Below are 12,762 nucleotides of genomic sequence, written 5' to 3' on the forward strand. Positions count from 1 at the left end.
AACCATTTTTGTATAAGTCCAAATGTGTTGAATGAAATTGTCTCAAGTGTTTCTTGGAACCCAGTAGCAAAGAATGAAAATTTGAAGTTATAAAAGTAACAGACCAATTATAACTTCTAAGTGTGTTTTAAAGATGATATATATGAAATTATTAAGTCTGCAAAACCAATAAACTGAAACGTATGGACAGGAGTTTATGGTCGTGTTCCTCCCATTTCCAGTGTGAGGTTTGTTTTTTTAAAGATTTTTATTTATTTGAGAAAGAGAGAGAAAGAGAGAACAAGCAGGAGGAGGGACAGAAGCAGAAGCAGGCTTCGCACTGAGCAGGGAGCCCGATGTGGACTCGATCCCCAGAGCCCAGGATCACGACCTCCGCTGAAGGCAGAGGCTCCAGGGATGGGGCCACCAGGCGGCCCACCGGTGTGAGTTTATGTTCTATGTCATAATAAGGAAAGGAAACTAAAAATTCACTTTGGGTGACCTGATTAAACAGCACTGTTACAGGACTTTTTCCTGAGAGAGCAAAATTATTTTTCTCAATGTCCTCATGTTCTACATTATGAATTTAAATACCTTGTCTAAGTTATTAAAAAGCATAAATGTAGTGCTTTTTAAACGAGCAAGTAAGGACTAAAACCCCTAGTATCAGCGCATTTACAACCTTACGAAAGACAGTGTAAACACACAGACGGGTGCGTGCGGCTGTAGCCTCACGTCGCGGGCGTCTAGTATCTCTACATCTTCGAAAGAGAAGCACATTTTTTAGAGAAACGGAAATTAGGATCTTGTTGTTCTAATAATTTTTTTGGTTAGAACTTGTCTGATCAGGGAGTAGGAGCTAACAAATTATTTTTTCAAAGATTATGTTTATTTGTTTGAGAGAGAGCACAAGGGAGGGGGTGCAGGCAGAGAGGGGAGCAGGCTCCCTGCCGAGCAGAGAGCCTGATGTGGGACTCAATCCTGGGACCCTGAGATCATGACCTGAGCCAAAGGAAGACGCTTCACTGATGGAGCCACCCAGGTGTCCCAGGACTGATGCTTTTTTCCTGGCATCTAAACTGATTAGGAGAATGAATCAGAGAAGGATTCCTGGAAGAAAGGATCTCTGAGTTGCATTGAAGCAAAGCTATGGATGACATACAGAAAGCCAGGCAGCGGGTTCTGGGCTGGGCAGGGTGTTTGCAAAAGCAGTGAGAAGGTCTGCGGCGGGGGGGGGGGGGGGGGGGGGGGGGGGCGGGGGCACCAGCCGTGGCTCCCAGGGCAGCTGGGGAGCGAGCCTGGGTCAGGTCATCGAGGGTTGTCGTCCCCACAGAGGCAGAGCCTTTGCTCCCTGGTAACAGGAAACTGAGAGCGTGGCAGGAGGGCACGCTGGGGCCAGGCTGTGTTTTTATTGCATCTAACTGCATTCCGTGTGTTTGGGGCTGTATGTTCAGAAAGCAAGTCAGAGGCACGTGGGTGGGGGTGGAGAGAGGACAATCCAGAGACAGCTGGTCACTGCACCCACCGTGACGGACAGGACATCCCCTGTGGGTCTCCAGCCACACCGCCACGCTCCCGTCTGCTCTGGTCGTCCCCGATCTCAGGTAGGCGCGGAGGGACAGGGTCAGCCGCAGACGGTTGTAAAGTGTAAGAATCCGGACTGAGAGTCTGTGGTATGTGGGTGTCCTCTCCATCCTGCTGGGACTCAGCCTGTTGGCCGGTTTGGAGACGGAATGGAATGGAGCCCACGACTGGGGATCGCTCGCTCTGCGGTCTCCTCCCCCCACGTCAGTGCCTGGGGCGCTTTTCTGAGGGAGGCGCAAGGGTGGCTTGAACACGGGTTTCAAGGGGAGAGCGCGCTCACCCACCGCCTGCCCGGGAAACGGGGGCCCCTCTGCTGTGTTTGGTAACTGCGCAGTTTCGCCCCCCCCCCACCCGCAGTCCCCAGGGCTGGGACCGTCTTGTGCCTGTTTATCTGGGAGTTCGCAGGCACACGTGAATAAAGTTGATAGATGATTCTTGACTGTCGTCCAAGGAAGTCAGGAACTTCCCATCCCACAGATGATGCCCCACCTTTCCGACGTCCAGCCTGCAATCTGGACTTCTACTGAAACGCAAGTCTGCGGGGAGAGCAGAAGCCCCACGGAAGACTTGGCAGAGACACCATCAGGCTCCAGAGATCTTGGTGCCACAGGCTGCCTCATAAAGGAGGTGAAAGTCTTCGAGGTCGGCCTTCGGCCCTGAATTGCCCATGTGCCGATTCCTGCGGCCACACACTGGAGACGAGCCTTTGGCAGGAAGTCTGATCCTGCGGTTGCGGGAACAGGAGCCTCCGTGTCCCCTTGCCACAGCTGAGGGTTTCTTACGAGATCCCTGTCCGGCAGCCTCCACGGGGTGAGGTTTCCCGTCATCTGGAGGAGTTTGGGTTCATGACAAGGACTAGCTTCACGTGCCTGGCAGGGTGATGGGTTCCCCATGCTTTAGAGGACACAGACATCTATTCTGGGCTCGGGGTACCTCGTCCATGCAACCCTTCCCCAAGGCCCTGAGCCAGTACTTACTATAATATTTACAGGATTATGATCATGGCGTCATGATCCCATGACGGCAGACAGGAGAACGCCCGCACCCCCAGATGTCCACAGTCTCGTGCCTGGGCCCCGTATCACCTTCTATGGCAGAAGGCACGTTGTAGGTGTGATTAGGTTCAGGATCTGGAGATGGGACCATCCCTGGGTTGAGTGCTGGCCCAGTGCCATCCCAGAGTCAGAGAAGGGAGCGTGGGGACAGAAACAGACCGAGCTGTGGCTGGGGGGCTGAGGAAGGCAGCGGAGCCCTCGAGGCCCGAGGTGCTCCTGGAACTGGAATTATGATGTATGCTGATAAGCAAGTTACTATTGAACTATAAACAATAAAATAAAAATAAATTTATGGCTGTTTCCTCTGTCATGCTTTGTATGGATTTTCCCTTTGTTTTAATAACTTCTAGAATCAGTTGTGACATTTGTTGAAAAAACTTTTGACCCAGAGAAAAATCATTATAATCTAATTTTATAGCATTTTCCTCCATGGTATCAATAACGTTCTCTCCCCAGAAAGATTGGGTGAAATGCATATTTAGACAAGTAAATCTCTCTAATAAATCATTTCATAGACGAGGAAGAACCCATGTGTGAAATGAAAGTTAGATGTTTTCAAAACCACTTCATTGAAGGACAGGACAGTAATCAGTATGCAGTCTTTCTCTAATGAGACACAGCGCAGGACAGACGTCTGTGGCTGTGGGTCGCCCCGCAGAGCGCGTGCCAGAGTGCGGGCCAGGCCCCATGTGCGTTCCCCCAGGACCTGAGCAGAGGCCATTCCAGCCGAATGGCTGTATGCCCTTCAGGTTCAACACAGCTGCCCCCCAGTCCCCCCAGACAAGCAACATGTGCTGAGAGCATCCACCCGTCGGTGTTGAGGGCACGGGCCACTGAAGCGAGCACCCATCTGCAGGCGTTTAAACCAGAAAGGCCACCGCACGTCCCAGAGTTCTCAACACGCTTTCATACCTCTATTGCACAGTTGTGACTCCGAGCTGCGAATTTCATTACACGAATGCATTTGTTCTTGGGGAGACAACCCAATTCCACCAACTTCCACTTTTCAAGCTTGCAAAAAGAAACATTTAAAGAAATCTTGGGTTTCCTAAATATATTATATGTTTATTAAAAAAAAAAAGGATGAATACCCAACTTTTGTAGCAACATGGACGGGACTGGAAGAGATTATGCTGAGCGAAATAAGTCAAGCAGAGAGAGTCAAGTATCATATGGTTTCACTTATTTGTGGAGCATAACAAAGAACATGGAGGACATGGGGAGATGGAGAGGAGAAGGGAGTTGGGGGAAATTGGAAGGGGAGATGAACCATGAGAGACTATGGACTCTGAAAAACAACCTGGGGGTTTTGAAGGGGAGGGGGTGGGAGGTGGGGAACCAGGTGGTGGGTAATAGGGAGGGCACGTATTGCATGGAGCACTGGGTGTTGTGCAAAAACAATGAATACTGTTACACTGAGAAAATAAATTAATTAATTAAAAAAAAAATCTTGGGTTTCCAGATAATCACTGTGAGTAAATTTGAAAATCGTTTTTTCTATTTTTTTTTTTTTGGAATTATTTTCAAGAGACAGTTGTAGAACCATAGAAGAAAATCAGTTTGTCAAAATGCTCTCTTTCACACACACACACACACCCACGCCCAGAGGACAGCGGTGAGAGGTCAAGGTTGGAATGCCGCCTTCTGAGTGTGTTAGGACAGAACGACTGCCTGACAGACAGGGAGCCCTGGGCCAACCTGGGAGGTCGGCAGCATTTACGTTCTGTGTAGTTGGAAAGTTTCTCTACCTTTGTTTTTCTATGTTTTTCTACATGAGGACTCTCGGTTTCTTAGTATTTTTTCGGTCTTACTAAAGGGACAATTGCTGCCTGCTCAGTTCTACGGAGGACAGGAGCACACGCAGCGCTTGGGGTAAAGCAGGAAACGGAAGCGTGAGAGCGCCCTCTGCTCTCCCCTTCTTCAGAATGGCATTCTGTGCTGGGAATCTCCCCCGGCGGTTTTTGCTTCCTCTCTTAACCCGATTCTCAGACCTTCCCTGACCATGGCATGGCCCCACAGCCCCAGCCTGGAGGCAATCTTGACTCCATAACCAGGCCAAGATCCGGGACAAACACAGACTAGAAGCGTGTTTTGTGATTTATCTGGTGCCCACATTTTGGGAACACAACAATGTACTCGGAAAATGATATGTACATAAATTAGAACTTTAGCCTGGGTTCTGCATTGGTTCTTGCATGATCTCTCCGCAAATAGCTTTATTTTTCTTCTCCCATAACGACAGCCCTAAACACACTGAAGTCATTTTCTAGTGGGTAATTACGGTGGCAAAGCCTTTCTGAAGACCATCCAAGTGCTCACTTGTCACTCGCTCATAAGAGACATTCAACAAACATCAGCAAAGAGATCAGCCAACATCTCCAAAAGTGTGTTTTTTAAAACGCGGGGGCTGTGACGCTCACCACTTCCCTACGTCTGGAACGTGGTCATTTCCCACGAGGGGCAGAGTGGGAAAGGCGGTCTGTGACTGCGCCGAGGGGAGGCAGGGACCTCCTGAGTTCCGGGGCACGTAGGAGGAGGGCCAGAGGCTCAGCCCTGCCACCCACAAAGCCTGCCGTGATGACGCCCCAGTCACTGCCACTGCCTGGCCCACGTCCGCGGAGCACATCCACGGTGCTGGCCACAGCACCCCGCTGTGGGAACCCGGCACCCCATGGCCCAGTCCACTTCTTCGGAACACCTTAAGCCTTCACTGTCAAAACACGTCACCAAACCCCCACGTGGGTGCCACAGAGCCACACAGAAAGATTGCCGAGGACCCATGCGCCCTTTGAAAACTAGTCGCTAGCTCCCTGCACGAATTCGTCATCGCGACCGCTTCTGAGCACTGAGAGTCAGGAAGTCAATAAGCCTGTGGTCTGGGACGGCCGGACTCCCAGGGTGAGGCCCAGACGCAGTCCCTGCTCTCCCACGTCCACGCTCTCCCACCGCATATGCTGCCCGAAGTGCGCCGACAGCGGGCCGCAGCCCGTGAGACCCCTTCCTGACTCCCTGTCCCGCCCCCACTCCTGTCCTGTCCCGCCCGACAATGTCCTTGCCATTTTCCCACACTGGTCTCTTCCTCGCTCTGCCCGGAGTCAGAGGACCTCGCCCCTCGCCGAGGCCACTCTCTGAGCTCGGGGTGTGCGCAGCCCAGACGGTGCTTCCTGCGCACCGTGTTGTGTAGTCTGTCCGGGCCGTGTGTACCCGTCGCGCCACCCAAGCGGGAGCAGAGCCGCGAACTCTCACGCACCGATGTGTAGTCCTGGTGGTGGATGTTCCCGGGGTGGATGCGGTTTTCCAGAAGGACGCAAGCCCGCCGTGACACCGAACCGCAGAGTGCGGGGATGGTCAGCAGACCTACGTGAGCGACAAATCTGCTCTGAGCGCGGAGTCGTGTGCATGAACCGCTCAGACTGGACGCAGCGAGGAGGGAGCCCAGGGGTCTGGGCGTGGCCCTCAGGTTCGACCGTGCAACCCAGTGAGCCTCGGGCTGAAGTTACGATCACCGTCCGGATGTCAGCGCGTCAGCTGCTTCCTACAGAAACCCTCACGGAAGCTGCACCAGATTCTTTTAAAGAATCTTGGTACTAAGATCGCATCCTAAGCAGAAGGAAGGCCAGTTGTGAAAGAAACGTTTCCAACCCCACCTCGAGTATGACGACGCACCGAGAGCCACCTGGCAAAGGTCCGGAACCTCTGTGGAGTGTCGCTCCCCGGCGCAGAGGGGCTGCGCTCCTCTGGGAGGCCAGACGGGCGCCCTTACCTGCTGCGGACCGGATGGTCGCGGCGGCGTTGGGGGGCGTCGCGGCCGGAACACACTCCTCGTCCTGTGAGTAGCCGGCCTGGATGGCCCGGAGGTAGCTGTGGCTCCTGGTTCGGAAGCAGCCGGGGAGGTCCAGGGCGTCCATGGCCTGTGACTCGGCCTCGCTGAAGACCGACTCACACACCGACTCGAACTGCCCGTTCATCTCCGCCTCACTCATCTGCAACAACAACACACAGTTGGTGGCGAGGCCCGGCCAGGGATTGCGGCCGGGTCCCCTGAGAATGAGAGAAGACAACATGCACCCACCCCCAGCGCGGTCTGTGCAGCACCGTTCCCGGGAGCTGGGCCGCATGGGTCTGTCAGGCTTCGGGGCCTCTTCCTGGGCTATTTCTTACCAAACACAAAGAACAACCATCCCCTCCGAGATGCTCCTGAAATCCCGTGCAGCCCACGGAAAGCCTGCCGGGTGGCGGCTGGGGGCGGCAGGTTTATGAGAGGCCGTGATCGTGCGAGGTCAGGGTCTAGATGGCCGCCCCCTCTGTGCTGTCCCCAGTGCCTGTCACCTCTCCAGGCGGCCTACAGTGGCCAGCTCCAGGTGTGGAGGCCACAGTCGCAAACACACGCTCAGTCTGCTTCTGGGCATCGTCATGGAAACCCACCACGGGTCTGGCTGGTGGGGTTTTGCCCTGTGCGCCCCAGCTCTGTTGCTGTTGGGCAGGGACAGGAGGAGACGTGCCTCCTTGGATCATTCGGCAGGGAAAGGGATGATTTGCAACCCCGCAATGTAAATTCCAGGCCCAGAGTCACCCTGGGAACCTCAGAGTTCCAAAAGTATCAAAATAAGTCTCCAGGCTTGGGACGGGGGTGGGGGCACGTGCGCACATGGTCGTGGCCGTCGGGTTGGCTGGAGGGCCTTGGTGTGGGGTCCGTGATGCCGGCTGGGGCATACTTGCCCTGAGTTCCCAGGACTGATACTCACGAATCTGCCCCAAGACCAAGTCGCTGTTCTGAATGGGAGTCCGAGGAGGTGGGACTCGGTGCTAACAGCAGCGTGGGGGGAGGGTTTCAGGAGTGAGGAGCTCACCGTGCCTGGCCGCCCCTGGCCGAGGAGCAGAGGCTCCCCGAGTGGCTCAGAGTCAGGCTAATGGGCGGCTGAGGAGGAAGCCCTCTCCCACTACTCCCACAGGCTGGGTCTGCCCCTCGTGTGAACCCCGCTTGGCTTAACGGGCGCGTATACGTGGGACGAGGCTGACGGGGGAGGGCTGAGGCCCGCGGGAGGCCGGAGGGTGAGCGTGGGCTCTGTGAAGTGGGGAGGCACTGGGTGGAGGGAGCGCCTCCTGGGTCTGCACCGTTCCCAGATCGGCCCCATCCCATCCCTCCTGCCCTAAGCATGCGGTGGGCCTGGGGCCAGACCCTGAGACACCTGTCCCACTTCCCAGGTGGCTGCTCTCTGCCGAGCCCATGAAGAAGCCCAGCGGCGACTCATCCCCAGCATGTTCCCGCAGGGTCGGCGGCTGCATCCACCCCCACGCCCTCCTGCAAGCCTGGGTGACGCCGCCTGACAGGCACGAGCAGGTCCGGTCTGGAACACCAGGGCTGTCACTGTCCTCCAGCCACTCACAGAGTGAAGGCAGGTAAAGGACCCCGACCACCCCTGTCACAGGGAAGCCAATGAGGTTCTTCCCAGACCTCGGACTGCGGACCTGACTGCGGCTTCTCTGCTGTCACCCGGGTCCTGACACGGGAACAAGCTCCTTCCACTCGGTGGATCGGAGCATGCCGAACCCGCCTCTGGTGGTAGAGACGCTGCGGGACGGGGTCCGGGGCCACAGAGACCCACGGCATAAGGGGGAGAGTCTCCGGGGAGTGCGGCAGAAAGGACCAGAGGGAAATTCCAGGTGAGAGCGTCAGTCTGAACGGCCTTGGGCTCCTGAAGCCGGAGAGGGACAGACAGAGCCCACGCTGCCATCACGACGGCCCCAGCTCCGTGGAGAGCGGAGCACGGCACACACACGTGCTGGTGTGAAACACGGTATTTTTAACGACACACTGTCAAAAAGCCTCAGATTGTTTCATATCAGTTATGTCCAAGATCCACGTTAGACGCCTGAAGAGCCCCAAATCTGAGTGGTGTGGCTCGCGTCTGGTGGCAGGATTTAGCGGAAACCCTGCTCAACCCCACTCCCTCCTTTGAGGAGAAAACTAGTTTATAGACAAAAGACCAAAATTTCAGTGAGGCCCACTTGCTGGCACTCACAGCCACACCAACACTTCCAGGAGGTTCTAGAGGGAAGCTGCCTTGTTTCTCCCAGGCAAAGAATTGGTCGAGAAGAATCTCGACCATCAGTACAGCGAGGAACTGAAGTGACCTGCTCTCTGAGAGCTGACGCATTCACTGAGACTGAGGGAGACTTGGAAACGCAGACACAATGTCACACGGGGACTCGAACCGCGGCTCAGCCCCCGGAACCCGGGAGGACATTAAGCATCAAAGTTATGGTGACAACCAGTGTCCTTTGAAGCTTCCTCAGTCTTCTGTTGTGAACTGTAAACTCAGAAACGCAGCCAGACCTGCTTCTGGAGAACGTGGGCACCGAGGAACCAACACAGGCACTATCAGGAAAACGGGAGACGGCAGGGTGACTGTCCTGCACGTGGCAGGAAGCCTCGCAGGGGTCACGACAGAGGGCGCCCCGAGCAGGCACGGCGGGGTGTGGCCACGGAGACCCGGGCCTGGTGTGGGCCAGCGGGAACAGACGCCGGTGTGGCTGCTGTGGAAGGGGGTGGTGGGTCCCCCAGAAATTCCAAGAACCACCGCAGGACCCAGCATGCCACGTCTGGGTATCCACCCGCGGGCACAAAGCAGGGGCGAGAACAGTGATCTGCAGACCCATGTCCTCCCCGTGGACTATAACTCCATCCTGCCCACGGAGGAGTCTGACACCTGCTCTGAAGGGGAGGGACCTGGAGGGCAGGATCCAAGGGGAAGAAGCCAGGTGAGGACGGACACAACGACTCCATCCATGCGAGGTCCCCAAGAGCAGTCACTTCCACGGAGACACTGAGACGGCCGTGCCGGGGCTGGGGGCAGGGGTTGGGGTTCTGCCGAGTTCGGGGGATGGACGGGGAGGAGGGACGGGGGAGGCCTGCATGGGGCACGGACCACCACTGACCTGCGCACTTGCAAGTGGTCCACATGGAACACTCTGCTAGGGATGTTTCACCACAATTAAAAAAAAAAGACTGCACGACAGAAGGAAGCTATGACGATCCAGATCATCTTTTTAAAGAGGAGAAAGAAGGGGTCGTGAGCCGGCATGCACGGTTGGAAGCTGTGGGAAGGACGCGGCCCAGATGCAGAGGGCCCCCTCCATGCGGCCCCAGCCCCGGCTCTGCACCGCCAGTCCAGGGAACGGCGCGGGTTGTCGGACTATCCCCACCACGGACGAGCGGAAACAAAGGAAATGCAGAGACTGCGCTCCCATGACCTTGGGCGGCCTGGCCTCGGAGCTGGGGGCGGCACCAAGGACAAGAACAGCAGGGGCACGAGCCCGGCACTCCATGCCGGCAGGAGGCTGTGTCGCGGGCGTCCGCAGACGCTCACGGGGAGGGGGACGGTGATGCCACGAAAGCTAGGGGGCTCCACGGCAGCTGGGTCACGCCTCCACGCCTCTCCAGTGGCCCCAAGGTTGTGTGCCTTCTGTCCGGGGCGTGCGTCTTCCTCCCACAGACAGCCGTCGGGGGAGACCTGGGGACCCAGTGGCCTGCCACTTCATAGCCCTGGGACGCAGCCATGTCCTTGCAGCCCGCCTGGAGAGCGCTGGGGCTCGTAGGGAGTGTCTGGCCCCAGCAGCGCCAGGACGCATGGGCAGCTGGCAGCTGCGTGGCTCTGGGACCCCTCTGGGGTGGGACGCTGGCCCTCCAAACACGGGGTGTGGACATGTGACAAGGTGACACAGGGAAGGAGACTGCTTGGGGTGGTGGGGATGAGAGGGGGCTGGGGTGCTGTCTGCTCACCTCTGTGGGCAGCGGGGTGCCGGGCACAGACATGATTCCCTGCTTGGTCCTGAGTGTTAGACAGGTGACCACTTCGAGACCCGGTTCCTGCCTTGCTGCTTGGCGTCCCACTCCCCTGCGTCCCCACGTCCGCGCATACCTGGGAAGGAGCTCCAGGGCACGTGGCCGAGGGTCAGTCTGCCGGGAACCCACAGTGCTCACGCCCCACTGGTGACCCCTGGGTGACAGTAACGGGCAGAGCCATGGCAGGGATGGGGACCTGCAGGCTCGGCAGGGCACCCTGCTGTCTTGTTATTATTTATCAAATGATGGAGGACTTTACGGTATTATGGTCTTGCTCTCCGTGCTGAGATGTGGAAACCGTCGGCATTCTTCCAGCCATGGCATAGACTTGGCCAGACAGATGGTAATGCAGAACGTGGACGTGGGTCGGGGAGGGGGCACAGTGCAACCAGGACAAAGCCCACTGTGGTCTCTGGAATGATGGGGACATCATTCTGGGACTAAAAGCCCTGTTTGGGTTTCGTCAGATGAACTGGTAAGCTGGTGTATCCCAGAGAGCTTGGGGAAGGTCAGCCACGACGAGATGCCTGGAGAGGGCAGGCCACACAAGCAACACAACGTGTCTTTCTAGTACCTTCCAGGAGGTTTCTCCAGAGGAGAGACTTTGGTCAAAGATAAATCCCACCACTCAGGCTGGTCCCCGGGAAGGCGTAACGTCTGCCACCACTGCGATCCCAGCGCCCCTGCGGGCAGGCCCAGCGTCTGCCCAGATGCTCCACGCACCCATGTGGATTCGCCCCAGGCTCGAGAGCTCAGAGACACCAGACCCGAGTCCAGCGACTCAAGTTCCAACCATTGCACGGTTGTCGGACGAGTGAGTCTCATGAGGACGCAGACCTGCTACCTTGCTTCTGCACTGGAGAGAGCGCTACGTGTTAGGAGTGTGGAGTCCGGAGCCGCTGCGGGCACCACTTCAAGGCGCTCGGGGACACTGCGGGGTTCCTGGAGCATTGCCCCACATGCACTGAGCTCCGCTCCTGGAAACTGCCCCCTCCTCCTCCTCCCCGGGGTGGCAGGTCACACCAGCTGGGGTTTCCCATGGAATTACAACAGATTTGCTTCCAGGGCTGAAGTGGCCCTGTCCACTGCCAGGGCGTTGGGGTTCTTCTAAGTAACACTTAAAAAAAAATCAGAATTATAAACTGAGTTCAGCGTGAAGTCTGACCATAGAACTCAGCAATCAGAGCGACTTAGAACTCCGGAGGTCCAGGCCTTCAAAACCAGGGAAGCCGCACACGCCCACCTGTGTGCCACTGCTCCTGTCTACAACGGTGAGTACTTCCCGACAGAGAATGGCGGAGGGACCTGCTATTTTACCGACGTATTTTTGGAAATCCCCGCTCGGGGTCACTAAAAACACGGCGTCGAGGATTGCACACAGGTTACGTTCCTGCCACGAGGGAAGCTGGTGGCTTTCACAGGAGCATCCGCAGAGGTGCGCTGTGCACTCAGGGAAACCTGCTTGTTGAGAGCAAATGAGAACCAACGAAAAGCAGAATCGGACCCACAGAGAATGAGCTGACAGTTGCCGGGGAGACAGGTGGGGGGACGGGCGAAACGGGTGAACGGGAGAGAAAGGTGTAGGCTTCCGGGAACGGAATGCACGAGTCGGGGAGACGGAAGGTGCAGGAAGGTCTGTTACGTCGTGACAGCGGGAACCCACACGGGACGGCACAGACGCAGTTACACTGTGGGGAGCTCCCCAATGCAGAGCGGGTCCGGCCCCTGCCTGAATCTAATGCAACACTGGGGTCACCTCGACTCAAATAGAAAAGAAAGAGAAAGAGCAAACCCTGGAGGAGTCGCCCGTCTGCTCTGCTGCGAAGTCACCCTGCCCCCTGCCGCAGGTCCTGGTGGGGTCACGTCTGACTCCGAAGTCATGTGTTGGTAAAGGAGGTATTGCAACCAGATGGGAAGCTTGCGTCTCAGGAGAAGCCCGCTGGGGGGGTCCTTCTCTGGGGGTGGGTGCCAGGTGGAAGGTGCCTCCTAGAGTGGCCTGTTCAGTTAGTGACCCCTGCTGTCATCTTGGACCTTCTCCTCGCTGAGCGGGGCGTCTCCCAGATTAACTCGATGAGTACGGTAATCCGGCTGCCGACCACCTGTTGCTGTTTCTGTCATGACTTGCAGGGGCACGTGAGGTCAGGCTGCAGTGTGGCTCCTGGTCCCCGTCTGCCCGGGGCTGAGGGTCAGTCCAGGATGGCCCTTGTGTGCAGTCAGGAATGGTCTTGAGAGGGAAAAAAGGGGGGGAGGTCCCCTGGAATTCTCTTTGCTGTAGCTGGAAACCTAATCCCGTTTTTA

The 12,762-nt window shown here is 56.6% G+C and overlaps 1 protein-coding gene across 3 annotated transcripts in view; it reads right to left on the minus strand.

Moving 5' to 3' along the window:
- The window catches only part of DLGAP2 (DLG associated protein 2), a 794,207-nt gene that overhangs the window by 48,315 nt on the left and 733,130 nt on the right, over positions 1-12,762 (minus strand). For all 3 annotated transcript variants that reach the window (XR_006817469.1, XM_045998159.1, XM_045998160.1), the window contains one exon: positions 6,382-6,601. Coding sequence is in view for 2 of the 3 variants with exons in the window: in XM_045998159.1 (XP_045854115.1) it covers positions 6,382-6,601 (220 nt within the window). In the remaining variant the exon portion in view is untranslated. The remainder of the gene's footprint in view (positions 1-6,381; positions 6,602-12,762) is intronic.

Source organism: Meles meles, chromosome 2 (genome assembly GCF_922984935.1).
Source record: "Meles meles chromosome 2, mMelMel3.1 paternal haplotype, whole genome shotgun sequence".
NCBI classification, from domain to species: Eukaryota; Metazoa; Chordata; class Mammalia; order Carnivora; family Mustelidae; genus Meles; species Meles meles.